The sequence below is a fragment of the Lycorma delicatula genome, chromosome 13, assembly GCF_047948215.1.
Source record: "Lycorma delicatula isolate Av1 chromosome 13, ASM4794821v1, whole genome shotgun sequence".
NCBI classification, from domain to species: Eukaryota; Metazoa; Arthropoda; class Insecta; order Hemiptera; family Fulgoridae; genus Lycorma; species Lycorma delicatula.
The window spans coordinates 41,330,203-41,345,429 of record NC_134467.1 but is presented as its reverse complement, the minus strand read 5'-3'; the positions used below and the strand labels follow the sequence as shown (position 1 = coordinate 41,345,429).

Here is a 15,227-nt window from a genome sequence, read left to right as displayed (position 1 = left end):
TTGTCCATGCGGATTAGAAATGGAAAAAAAGTGAAAATTTTCCGTAAAGTGATTGTTGAGACAAATACTAAGTTTTGTTTCCTGTATGTCAAAATTAAGTAATATAGTATAATAAAATATTTGGGGTTTTTTTTTAATAATAAGAAAAACTATTTTTTTTTAAATTTCACAATATAGCTACATTTAAACGATATACGTTGTTTTCATCAAACAACTATTTTTATCTTCTTTAATGCAGGTACGCTTTTAATTATGCGAAATACACGTCAGTATATACTTTCTGACGTCACACAGAAACTATTCAAAATGGATATAGGGATATTAATACGTACATATCTTTTAGGTAAGAAACGTACTTTATTTTCACAAAATTCTGTATAAAAGGAGGTGCTGCAATGATTAATTTACGATTTGCATCTGTTCCGGCTAACTACTGAAGTGTATTAGAGTTCACGTAATTATTATTTTTATTATGTTACTGCTAATATTCAACATATTTAATTTACAAAATTTATTAATATTATTGCAATAATAAAATAAGTTTTTATTTCATAATAATTTAATATTTAAGTTAACATGATTTATTATTATTTAATTTATATCTTATTATTTTTTAATGTTTGATGTACATTGAAACGAATAAATAAACTTTTATATATATTTATATATATATATATATACATACAAAGTTTCTATATTAAAGAAAATAATTAAGCGGAATATACACAAGTGTAAAAAAATTAAAATGGCTGACACGTCAATATTCAAATCTTACATTTTTTATAAGTCCTCAGTTTTATCAAACGATATTTTATTTCATGAAACGTGAAGTATTTCTTTGAAAGTAAAATGACGACAACTTACTTCCTTATACGAAGTAAAAAAGTTTTTCAGAATTCAACGGAAATACGCGTTTTGACCATCCCTATATCCATTTTGAATAGTTTCGGTGTGACGTCAAAACGTACGTACTGACGTGTATCTTGCATAATTAAAATACGATTGGCCGTTGAATGTTTAAATTTTGTATTTAGGGCTCCTGCAACATCTAGTTCAGCACCTTCCTTTTTTGATTGCAATCGACTACACAAAAAGTGTTCAAAAATTTGACAATACGATACATATATAACAATAATTATTAAATGTAATAACAATTATAAAAGCCGTATAGATATTTCGTTAGCAACGGAATTCTGTTTTTTAACGGGTGACAAATATTTCAATTCCCTTTATCTATATCTAATGTTTTTTTTTAAGTTTACGTAAAATTTTGACTGTTGAGCCTTGTCAAACATTAATTCATTAATATCTAAATATTTGGGATGCCCGAAACTTTAGGACATTTTAGGGTTATCCCTACAATTAATCTATACTATTATTTAAGAGAAAGATATTTTTTTTGTTCCGGATAAAAACAAAAACTACATGGTCAATATCAACCTAATTTTTACCCCAGTTTCTTGTCATTATTGAGAAGGTTTTTAGTTATATTTCATCTTGAAAAATTTGGAAAAAGATATATATATTTTTAGTAGCGGAAATTTTCCAATTGAAGTAAAAACTTCAATAAATTGAATTAATAAATCGTGAACTGTGAGTGTCTATCCTTGTGTGAGCTGGGTTTGAATAGAATAACTGATTATGAGAATCTAAAACCCAATTTTCAGATTATTTGAAATTCCAAGTTCGAACGGTTAAAATAATTTTTTTTTTGAAATTCCAATTTAAAACCTGATATTTTTTAATTTCAATGGTGAGCGCAATCTTCATATCAGTGCTGAAAAAAGTAAAAAAAAATTTGAAGAATGAATGTAATTTTTCCTAATCACGACTACAGTAAACGAGATATTCAGTAGATATCGTCTTGCAAATACTTTGCAGGTAAACATTTAAAAACCATTTTTGGGTTTTTTAAATTTCGGTTTTTTTTTTAAGGGGTGGGAAAGTGCTGTGACCAACACAGTCGTTGCAACCGTTTTTGTTTGTGTGACAGGCTGCAGTTACATCCCGTTACTTGTTTAATAAATACAAAATTAAAAAATTGACCGCTACGGAAAACGAAAGAAACAACACAGCGCGTGCGAAACTGCGACGAAGAGTAGTAATATATTGTCCTTGAAACGTTTTCGCTATTTTTTTCTTCTAATTTACAATTTTTCTTTTTTCTTTTTGGGGCAAAATTATCAAAAGATATTATACTACTGGTATTCACTTAATCAAATTTTGATTTACTTCTAAAAGTACATAATTTCAAATATTATCAGTATTACTAGCTTGAATACATTTTTTATAATTTATTTCCTGATGCGATATTAATTTAGTATAGTCATTATCAATAAATTTACTACTTAGACCTATAATTTTTGACTTTTGTAATTCTAATATTTGCTGTAACATGTTCGTATTTCACTTTTGATATAATATTAATATATTCTGCATCTCTTTTTGCCGGAACACAAAACAAATTATAAAAAAGTACAGTCTTTTTGTTCTACGATTGGCGATTTAAGAAAATAAATTATATCCTTAAAACTATCTTTAATAAATTCTAAAATTCACCAATTTTCACCAATTCTTTTTTTGTTCCAGTAAAAACCATTTACATAGTATTTGTAATATTTTTCTATTTCACTGATTAACTCCTAACCGATACAATACTAGGTTTCAGCGTTACTAGTCTACAAAATGTTATCGATTTCTCAATATCTTAAACGACGTTTAAAATATTATTACACAAATTATTTCACCGCTTAATAAAATCTATTAAATTTCATAATTCGGTAAAAAAATTCTTCAAATTTTTATTTGTTTCTGGCTGACCAAACAATGCTTCTATATTGCTAGAATTGAATATATAAATGAACACAATTGAAAGTTTGATAAAACATTAACAAAATGAATATTACGGACTTCACAAAATTTAACCACCTTTTCACTTTCCCATTCCCACTTTTCAATTTCCCAATTTTCAGTTTTACCATATTCCTTTCCCACGTTTCCCCCCATTTCTCCTTCTATTATTTCTCTTTACCATTTCCTTTTCCCACCTTTCCGCTTTTCTTTTTTCTCTTTCATCTTTCCATTTCGTTTTCCTTGTTTTACCATTTTTCCTTCTTCTCTTTTTACCTTTTAATCTTCTTAATACCTTCTTAAGCATCTGTTTACCTGTCTCGGATCAATTACCTTCACTATATAAATAGTAGGCATATAAAAACACGCGCGTATTCAAATACAGCATTGTTTAAAAATTTCAATACAGTTGGTGAAGAACTTTCGGAGATTTAAGTTTTTGAACAAACGAACATTTATATTTTTATTTATGTATTTCTTTAAAACAACCTTCCAGCAGTTAATAAATAGCAGTTAATTAAAATTAACTGCTTTATTGAATTAATTAATAATATCTATATTAACAAAGTATTTGTTATTTATTTGACTTAAAATATCATGCTGTTTATAATTATTTATTACGATTAATAATTTATGCGGTTGTTTAGCAGCAGTTTATACTTTCAACCGAATCTCTTTATTTTTTCTCGAAGTAACGGTAAATCTGTATCGTAGTTTAATTTATGCTACAGTTATATAAATTAAAAGATTATAAAAACAAAAAATATATAAAACGTCTGTTTTTTTTTTTAGATTTTTCAACGAAGAGAAAATGGTTCACATTAAATTGGTGTCAATACTATTACTTTGTGTCGTTTACTATAATGAAGGTAAATATTTTTTATTTATATTACAATAATTAAAACAGAAGTAAAGAAAACGTTTAACCCCGTAACACAAAATCTGAACGGAACAATTATTACTTTCCTGCTATCATAGATCTAGAAGAGCGATCTCAGTACGATTTTCATCGCGTACCTTAAAGACGCAAATAATTATTAATTTTACCCCATAAAATATAATATAAATATATATATATATATATATATATATATTTATATTATATTTTATAATTATATATATATAATCCAGCTATTTATTTATTTGAAACAATATAGGTTCATTCAAATTACATTTCAAATTTATTTTTTGCATTGGAATTTAACGAGAGCATTTGATTGTATTTGTTTAGCAACATCAAAAAATCTGGTTTGATGTCCTCTGTTACTGCAAATTAATGATGTGGTTTTAAATCTAATTTATTTCTGTATTTTGTTTTGATTGCTGTTATTACAGAAAAGACTATTTATACACGTATGTAAGATCAAAAAGAAAGGTTACATTCTTCGCAACGCTTACTAGTTAACTTACTTCGTACCTAATTCAAGTACCACATGAATCACACCCGGTTGATTATACTGTTAGTCTCTACTACTGTCAGTTTAATCTGTTTATTAACGGGAGCATTTTTTTTAAAAGATGAAACTTCGTTTAATTTGAGTAGTTAATAGTTGGAACGATGACTAATGGTGATCCATAAATCCTCACACCTTCTATTTACGATCAGTATACCCACAGAAAATCGGTGAGTGATATGCAATTTCCAGGCGAAGATTAATCGGCCCATATTCCTTAAAAATACTCTTACAGCAGTCCTCTACCAAAAAATTGTTAACCAACTTACTAACAATTTATAATTAAATGAGAAATTTGTTGATTCAAGAGGAGGGGGTTACATGGAAGACGGAAAGGGCAACGATGGACGTTCTGAGAAAGAGAAATATCGACATATGGAGACCTACGTCATCCGATCATTCTCCTGCAGATATTTTTTGTGGGATATCTGAATGTTTGTGTATTGAAACATAATCCACACCCCATTGAAGAACTGAACCCAGCATGACAAAAGAATTCCGAGAAATAGAAGAAATACACTGGGAACGGTTACACGAAATATGAAAAATGTTAAGAGCTTGTAATGCTGAAAATGGTGGTTATTTCAATGCTTGTTATAAAATCATTTGACCTCAATATTGTCTTTTACAAATAGATGTAGTATTTATTACACATTAAACATTGTTTTTCTTGAAATTGGTTTCTTTTTTTGGGTTGCGTTTCAAATGAAAATGGAATTACTGCGTCCACTGATATTGAACATTTTTATATTTTCAAGCCGAGAAGGACCTAAGGAGAAATTTTCATAAAGAATACCAAATTTTTTTGTGACGTTATCTGATAGTTGTGTTATCAAATATAATCAACACAAAATTAAAGAACTGAAAGCCAATATATATCAGGAATTACGAGAAAACGGAAGGTGTACGGTTCAAAAGTTGACTTTCCTGTCTTCTTTATATATATTTAAAGGCATGCATTGGTGAAGATCGTGGACACTTTCAAAAATTGTTATAAAAATACTTGATGTAAATATTGTTTTGCACAAATAGTGGTAATATTTATAATAAATTGCACTAAATATAGCGCATCAGTTTTGTTTAAATGGGTTGTTTTTGTTGGGTTGCATTTTACATGAAAATGGAATTACTACAACAAGTAATAATGAAAATTGAAACATTTTAAAGATCTATTCAAGAAGTACAAATGGGTAGAATTTTCGGTAATGATAACGATAGAATTTCTGTTCCATGTACTCCAAAATTTCTGGGTGTTTTATACCATGGTAAATGCTCTCAGATGAAAAAATTGACGTAATAATCTTATAAGAAATTCAAACCGTACTGTTTTCCCTTGAATCATCATAATACAAAACTATGCCTTAATATTTTTTTTTTTAAGTATGAATTATGCTTACGTGAATTCCGTCCAAAGTGTGTATCACCTCATTCAAGCCGTCAAAGAGACAGAAAGATATTTCAAAACGGGAAACAGGCTGCCAGAATATTTTTACTTTTATAATAAAAAAAAAATATTATTTTTACTTTGTCAACTATATAATTATAAATTGTTCTTTGTATATAAAGTAAACTAGTCCAATCCAATCTCGATTTCTGCTGCCTTGATTATTCCTGAGTTCCTTGTAATAAAAAAAAGTTTTAGCGCTAAAACAGAGTGGAAGGATCTATGACGGTTTTACTTATTTTCTTTGTGTTTTCAGAGTAACCGAATTATGATATATGTACACGGCCATTACGGCCGTATACATAAATCGTATACATAATGGGTTTAGTTTTGACTGAGATTGAGGAAGAGACTTTATATTTTTGAATTTTATCAAAGGGAAAATGATTTCCTCAGTTAATTTGATTTCTCTTAGTTTTAAAATATATTTTCTCATTTTCACCTTACTCTTATTCCCAAAAAATATATTTTTTTTGTTTCTTTATTCAAACTCATTTCCTTGTAATTAGATTACTTCATTACATTAAAATTAACCATTGGTTTTGCATTTAGGATATGTCATTTAATAGTGAGAAATAATAAGCTATGGAACGTTGAATGATTACGTTTTAATTACGATGCATTGATTTTATTTAATTTAGGTTGTAATTTGTCAATCCGGACATAAACATCATATGTTCCGAATCTCATATTTTTATTTTAATAAAATAATATTTTACACGATTCTTTTTTGCACGCTTACATACTGTATTGATTCATTTAATTTTCCACGTAAATTATAATCGGTAGAGGGCCAAATTGTAATTAGACGGTTACTTACACATTTTTCTTGGCAACATCGGGTTGATGGTAGTTACAACCGAAGAATCTAATAGTTTTTCTCAGCGAAATGAATTTATTGATGTATTTTGTTTGCTTTCAGCTACAGTCCTATCTGCTATCGATAAAGCCCAGTGGAAGTTATATTTTTTAAATGTAAAACAACATATAACTGACTTATTAAACAGGTCGCATTTATATCATACACAGATAAGCTGTTATCTTTGTATAGATGCTGAAATAAACAAAAAATTAGAATTAATTAATATTTTATCAAATGATCAGAGAGAAAAAGTTAAGAAATTTAAATCTGACATGACATTTTTTAAGGAGAGATTCGAATATTGGCGCAATTTATGTGATAAAGGCATGCCGACTAATACCAGAAAGACATTTTATGAGATTTATACTACAACACATTACAAAGCATCACTTCAACCAAATAAACCTTTGAATGTTGAAGAATGCATGAGTTTATTTACTAGTGCAGAATGTAAGTATTCTTTTTGTATAACGGGGATTATTTATTAAGCATATTTTTATATTACTATTATCCTATCGACCAAAACTTTCTTCTTAATTTACCTACAGAACCCATTAATTAATATATATATTATGGTAGTTTTGATTAACTTTGGTGTTTATGCGTAAAAACGGATGAATTTGATTAATTATAATCAAATTTGGAAAATTTAATAAACATACCGGTCACTTTACATACTCTGAAGAATCTGTTGAGAAGTGAACGTGATAGGTTGTGTTAAATAGTGCTCCTGCGTTAATGTGTGTTAGTGTTTTGCTTCGTTTCCCGCCACCTGTGTCCTTCACCATGTGACTTTATCAACATCCCTTTAGGACATCTAACCACGCCCTCAACCACATAACAAAGCTATTCCCAACGACCGCGTAAGTTTTAAACAATGGTTTAATAACTTTCTACTTTTATTTGTATCTATAAGTTAATACTTGTAATACTTGTTTATTATTTATAAATTAATATTTTATTGGTGAATATAATTGAACTTTTACAAGTAATTTTACTGCTAGATTAACCTTTTTACTTTTATTTTAAATTTTCTACGACAGATCTTTCATCGAAGTCAAAAATAGTTAATTAACTTAATATTAATTTAAATTTTAGCAGTATTCTTCAGACGATTCTTTCTTAATTGAAAGCTATCTAATCCGAACTTGTCATTCTCTCTCTCGTTCTCCCGCCCGGAGTTTTCTGATGGAGGAGAGGATTACGGTGTGAAAACAAGAACACTTTTAAGCGTAGGTCGGTAACCACGGGTGATCAACCCTCCGAGGAGCCGAACACTACGAGGGCCAGCTCTGAAACGACAGTTGCCACATGGAGGTTAGCGATGGAAGTTCCTCGCAACCGCCGGTACTAGGCGGGAGAAAATGCCACCTATAATTTTAGACTGCTGCAAGGAGTGGGCAACGCTGCCGAGAGCAATCTCCGCCATAAGAGGGCGCCTAGTAGCCAAAAGTACCGGGATCTCTGTAAGGCTGCAGCTAAGCAGCGAAGGCGACATCAGAGAAGTACAGCGTTTTCTGCATTCTAAGGGAGTCGCCTTTCACTCCTTTCAGCTCCCAAAAGATAGGTAGCTCAAAGTGGTTATACGGGGCATCCCTTATGGGGCCACCCCGGAAGAGGTAAAATAGGAGCTGACCTCGTTCAGTTACGAGGCAGTTTCAATTAAAAACCTGATGACGAGGGACGGAAGGGAGACCACCACGTGCCTCGTCGCCTTAAAATGAACGATGCCACCAGAGTCATTTATCACTTGAAAAACTTATTCTATCGTAGAATTAAGATGACCGCATTTGTGTCTCGCGGGGGTCCGCCCCAAATGCCACAGATGCCCTAAGTTCGGCCACTCGTTGAACTATTGCCGCAGAACACAGCTCTGCGTGAAATGTGGGCGAGACCACGACACGACGACGTGTTTGAAGCCGCGCGAAGAGCATGCCTCGTATGCAAACTGTAAAAGTCCTTATTATAAGGAGCAGCTGAACGAGTAAAAGGGCGAAGGGCCACGATGACGGTGGATAAAGAACAATCACCTACCCCGAATAATATTCACGTCAATTTTCTACGATGGATATATTCCGAATTGCTGGAAAACTGGAAAGGTAGTATGCGTACCCAAACCTGGGAAAAGTCTGCTATTTTCCCAGAGTTGCAGGCCGATTCCCTTATTACCGGTGTTGTCAAAGCCTATTCGAAAGGATTTTTCTGGAGAGACATAGGCGACATTTTGGAAAACGAGTACGGCCTGAGCAATTTTGGTTGAGGGAGGGCCACTCGTGACCCTCCAACTGGTTAAAATAATCGACAATCTTGTCGGAGGCCTAAATAGAAAAGCGGTAACTGCAACCGTATTTCTAGATGTGGCTACAGCCTTGATAAAGTTTGGCATAGCGGCTTGCTATATAAAATCCCACATACAACGATTCCCTGCCGCTATGAAAGATTGATACTGTCTTATTTAATAGACCGACAATTTGTTGTACTCGTAGGGGGGACAGTCTTCTCCACCAGAGACGTAGTCGCTGTAGTCCCCCAAGGAGCAGTGCTTTCGCCGTTCTTGTACACGGCCTACGTTAACGTTATGCCGTTGTCGGAAAGAATCAATACAGCTCTACACGCAGACAACACGGCATATTATCTGAATCCGGAAGTGTAGTTAACGCGATCGAGAGACTCCAACGGCAACTGGATCTATTAGGTACGTGGGCTCGATATGTGGAGAATCAAGGTCAACGCTAAAAAATCGGTGGCAGTGATGTTCACGTACAAGACATGTGCTACAGCCAGGCAGCTGGAAAACTCAGGAGAGAAAATCCTCTTTGGGAAAACAGTTAAGTACCTGGGAACAGTTCTGGACAAACGGCTTACCTAAGGAGGACATGTTAAATATGTGACCCAAAGGGCAAAGGCCGTCAGGGTCTAACTAAACCCAGTAATGAACAGTGCCAGCCCATATCCACTGGCGACCAAATTGCTCATTTTTCGGCTATACGTCCTGCCAATTTTAACATATGCTTACCCGGCATAGCGATCTTTGTTGAACTGCACGCTTCAAAAGAAATTAGCAGACATCACCCCACACCGTCCCACGAAGAGACCATAAGCATGTGAGACTCCCTACGCAGAACGGGGCGCATTTCTCCCTGCAAATAACTAGAGCTCTGGTAGGCGCACTCCTGCTAGCCCATAGGTCGTGGTACCGAAAGTACACCAGCGGATGAACTGAAGAAGAATCACTCCGAAAGAAGACCATGCCTTCTTAAAATTTCGTATATTTGAACTGAATCAACGAGCATACGAGGAAAGATATTTGTACAAAATACTGAATTTCCAACAAAATTATTCCATAAATGCACCTCAGATATATTCTTTCTGTAAATGATTTAAAAACTCCCTGTTTACTGTTTGTTTCTCTACAGCACATTATTGAATCTTCAACATTTCATATTTTTAATGCTTACTTGGGGTTTTACCTCGGCTTTTAATTTGACGACATTATGCAAATTACTGAGCAGATTCTTTTCCTTTTTATAGTGAATGTTTTGTATTATAAAGGCGTCGCCTTTTTTGATTCTTCGAAATTAAAAATGATCAGATTTCCGTTTTTATGCTCCTGTAAGAGGAAATCCGTTCAGTTAACCTGTATGCAATTTACTAGTTTACAGGAGAAGAGAACGTAATGCAGAATGCTAGATATGGAAGGTAAAACTCTTTTCCAAAGTATATATAAAACCAGGATATACTTTTAAAACAATAATGAAGAATGTGCTGTGAAAATGGCAGACTATATATGAATAATGGAAAGCATTTTCTAGAAAAAAAATTTTCTGCCGGTATCGAACGATGAATTCGTTGTTAGGTTCCTCTACAATGGCCACTTTAAACATGTGAATCTGTGAAAGTAACAAATTCACAAATGAATCTAATTTATCATCCTCCGAATGAAGTCAAATATGTTACTTGCTGCGATCGGTAGGATGTACCACTGTATGTTCACAAACGGCCCTTTTTAGGAAACAAGTTTTTTGTCCTCTAGCAGGGCATATCTAAGTTGGCTGCGGCGTCGTTGAATCTATCTCCTACATGTCGTCAAAGTTTACTTTTTCATTTATTGTTATTTATTCAAAATACGGCTCGCGAAAAGACTACAAAAACGATCAGATGACTGAAAGTCTGATCGTTTAATTAGAAAATATTTTCAGTATGAAATGAAATGAAAATACTCTTAAAAAAGTGATTGATAATAACTATTTCAGGTTATATTGAAAACTAAAATGGAATTTCCTTTAGTTTTTCCCTCATCGTCTCTTTGTTCTAAGTTATTTACCACTGAAATGACTGAGGATTATAAGTCTCGTTTAAAATTTTAGATGTACTTTATATAAATACATATTTTTTATTTTGCAGTAAAATATATTGAATTTGATAAAATAAGACAACGTTATGAAGATGATTATCTGAGTCACATGATTTTTCAAAAACAAGTTGATGCAAATGTTTCGAATAAAAATTGTATGAATTGTATTAAAGATTTTGTAAATTATGAACTACAAAGTTGGAATGAAATTGAACCAACAGTACGTTATTTTATATTTTCCGGTAAAAAGATAACAGGTGAACTCCGGGACACCATAAGAGATATATTTATAAACTATAACAGGTATATTGATGCAGTGCAGTCATGGATCACTACATGTTCGAGTACTTCAACATACGATGTTACGAAAAATTTTAAATCAGGACCTAAATTTCAAGAAATAAACCCATTAATATCAAACGGAAAAAGTGAAAGAATGGAGGAATGTATATATCATTATATTAATGAAAGTAAGTAAAATTAAACGTAACGTTAAGATTATATTTCAAAGAATAGAGTTCATTTGGTTCGCAGATGTTGACTGATATTGACAGGCGACTGAAAAGTCCTGTCTACCCAGTTCATTCTTCCGTTAACTATACCATAAGCGCTGTACTTTAGACGGTGCAGGCAGTAATACAGCGCGTTTGTATTTCTGTTTACTCATTCTTAGCTTTACCGTGTAACAACAAAGCGATACGCACAATTTATTTAGCTACCTGAACTTCAGTTTAATGTTTTAGATCTCAGCCATAAGAGAAGGCTCAAACTGAATTTATATTCTTATAATATTTTCCAGTTACACCAGTAAATTACTAAAATTGATAAATTGTGATAAATTTCATGATTCGGATTAATTAAACCATACTGATTAACAAAATCATATCAAAGGTTACGGACTCGTGTCGTACAAAATTACAAATTATTAAATTCATTTAATAAAAATTAAAATTAAAATTCTATAATACATTATCGGATACATTGAAGGGTGAATTAATACTGTGAATATTTGACGTGAAAAACAGGATTTGAATAAGTTTCATTAGCGATAAATTAATAATGTCCGCCCAGAATATTCATAGAATATTATTCTAACCTATACTAGAAAGATGCTACTAGTAAAATATTAAATAAAAAAGAATCCTCGGCTGCGTTTTCAGTGCTGTGATTAATTATTGGTCATCCTGACCCCGGTAAGGCAACATATCCGCCTTCTGAAAATCCCCGTCATCACTTTACCCAATCAGTTACTAGCTGTAACAGACTTTATGAAAGATGGACTTTTCGACTGCCAAACCTCATTAGCTACCAGAGTCATCAATCTGGCATCTGTCACGATGCCAAAGATGCAGGTGTCTGGACAGGTATTTCCATCAGTTTGTTCTTTCCCCTTTACTGCCGCCTTTGTTTTAGGCTTCTTGGAATTTCGAACATCTACTTTAATTTGTGGCACTCCCAACTAACTCGCTGATCCTTTCGCGGAATCGCGTTCCTCTTGTCTATCTATAAAATCAAATTACTCGAAAATAGTTAATTTCCTTAACAACATTTTAAACTAAACTGCAATATCAAATATTTATTTAATTGAGTCTACTGAAAATATACAAATTCTATTTTCTTATCCATTAACAAAAGTGTTTTTCGTAAACACGTAAGTTTTATCCTGCGGATTTACAAATTCATTCGTACTATGTCAAAAACAATCTAGTGATTCCATCGACACACCGCAGCTCTATCACACAGTTCTTAATACAATCTACTTCTATTCTGAAAACTAATAGATAAACTAGTCGGGTCTAGATGCCAAAACGCCTATCTTGGGGAAGCAAGCGCCCAACCAGACCCCTACCCAAACGGGTAGTCGGTTAGATTAAAACCATTACAGTCATTAAAACTTGTACTACCGCCAAACTAACACAATTTTTCATTTCTATCAAACAACGGCTAGTCGGTAACAGGAAAACAATGATGTAAAATGATGGATTTTGTTTTTTAACGCTTATAAGTAAAATATTTAATATTTTAGTTTTAATAATATTTTTTTAACTAAAGATAAGAAAAAAAATGCCTTCACAAAAGAAAAGTATTCTTCCTTATAGTTTTTTTTTATTCGTCTTAGCATTGATTAAATGTTTTACTTCTCTTTAATAAACAGTTACGTTAATTTTACCAAATTTCATCATGTTGGTGTGAACAAGTGTTATCGGAAATTGATAATCTCCAGATAATCTTCTATCGTCGAGATATGAAAATAAAATTAGTATCTCTGTATTTAGCATAATTAGTGTCTTTCAATTTTATTAGTGTTTTTTTTTATAAATAATATTTTTGTTTTCCTTTTCAGAGAGATACAGAAATTTATTAGCTTCTACAGGGAAAAAGGTAAACGCTGAAAATGAACTTGAAACTAAGGTAACTGAGCTCATACACCAAATTACTTATTAATAAGTAACTCTACGTGGAAACTCGATTATATGAAAAATTCGAATTATATATTTTATTAGTAATTCGAATTTCTTGTTAAATAAATGATATGAAATCGATAATAAATAAAAAGTAAAAAAAAATAAAACGAAATTTTCTAATTTAATGTATTTTTCACCTTTCCTGATTTATCATAAAATAGCTTTCAATCTATTTTGTTTGCATTTCCTTCTGCTCTTAAAAAAAATGAAGGTTTTTTGGGTTTATTTTTTATTATTTTTTTTCAATATAGATATTTAGAAATGTAAGTTTTTAAAATTAAGAAATTGAATAATTTCGTTGATTATCCTAAATATACGACCGATCAAAGAGTTGGTTAAAATTTAATTTCAACAATCGATAAGATTTTAAGATTTAGAGGGACTGAGCGGGGCTTAGGTCACCTGTTCAGAATACTGGTCTCTGATTGGCTGCTGTGCGTCTAGCCGTCATCTATATCTACTGTCCCTGGATTTGATGCTTGTCTGTCCGGTTGTTAGGGTGTTTGTGTCCGCATACTGACAAAAGTGGTTTTTGCCTATTTTTTAACTGTTTGTTGGATCGTGTTAATCTAAAACTTCTCTTTAAAGTAGGTGACAAGAACCTAGTTCTGAGTTTTAATATGCCGGTGACCCTCTTGCCAGTAGTTGGTAATATTTTAGATAAGGTAATGTACTTCCGTTTGAATGAGCGTTGCTGATTGACTATCAGTTTGGCTTTGGTTCTGCCATGGGCAAAGAGGGTGCTACTATATGCGCAAGGTATTTTTTGTATATATCAGGGGCTTTAAAATATTTACGGAGGCCATAGGCTTTATTTCAATTATAGAGGCCAGGTTGCATGCGGATTATGATCGAGGTACTCTAAAGTAATTTCAGACACAAAGTCGTTCTTCTTTGGAGTGACGCAGGAATAGAAAACACACGGTCTAAACATTGTCTGCAGTGCAGTGTATTATCAATCCTCCTCTGGATATTCCAATTCAAATTGCTGATGCGGTTGCAATTGCTCAGTCGTTGTAAAATCACTGCTTATGGATTTTATGGTCGAAAGAAACTCAAGGAAACAGATCGAGTTATGAAAAGGTAACAATTTTTCGGGTACGGAAACTATCTTTTCTTTTTCTTGTTTAGCCTCCGGTAACTACCGTTTAGATAATTCTTCAGAGGATGAACGGAAACTATATAATTTTTGGATTCCACACGTAATAACCGCCAGCAATAAAAAGAAAAGTTCCTGCGCGATAATAAGTCTTTCCATTAATATGTCCTTTCTGACATATCGGGGTTTTATTCTGATGAGAATCTTTGATTCGAGTAGTACTCTCAGTATAATGCAAAGAAGACGTTTAATGCGTTCTTTGGTGTGTGGGTTATCCATATGGTAGCAGGAGGGAATTTTAGAACCATGCACTCATTTATGAAGGTATTTTCTATGCCATTATTCATTTTAAACATTACAGTAATACTTTTTTATGAAACCAGTGTCTTCTTTTTATTCATTCGTCATCTGTGATTAATGAATTGTTTCACGAGACGCTGTTCAGGTTATCTCTTGTCCGATAGCTGTCGATATCTTTACCACTAACCCAATTTGCGTTATATTGCCAGATACACAATTGAAATAATTTCAATTACATTTATGTAATAGGTATGTAAATTAGCTTCATTTACGTAAGATTATCACTGTTCCGTTTCTAGTTGAGGGGACTTATGATACTCTTTGGTGTCTACTAGCACTGGCACGAGAATCAGGCTCATACATTCACTCAAGTAAGAATGCCGCCGGGTGCAGTCATGC

The 15,227-nt window shown here is 32.4% G+C and overlaps 1 protein-coding gene across 1 annotated transcript; it reads left to right on the top strand.

Annotated features, from left to right (window-relative positions):
• The first annotated feature begins 314 nt into the window (after positions 1 to 314).
• On the top strand, positions 315 to 13,541 carry LOC142333832 (uncharacterized). The gene is made up of 5 exons (XM_075381382.1): positions 315 to 454; positions 3,643 to 3,719; positions 6,671 to 7,060; positions 11,015 to 11,434; positions 13,309 to 13,541. Exons 2-5 carry the CDS (start codon positions 3,662 to 3,664, stop codon positions 13,407 to 13,409), a joined length of 969 nt encoding a protein of 322 aa, XP_075237497.1. The 5' UTR covers positions 315 to 454; positions 3,643 to 3,661; the 3' UTR covers positions 13,410 to 13,541.
• Positions 13,542 to 15,227: the final 1,686 nt, after the last annotated feature.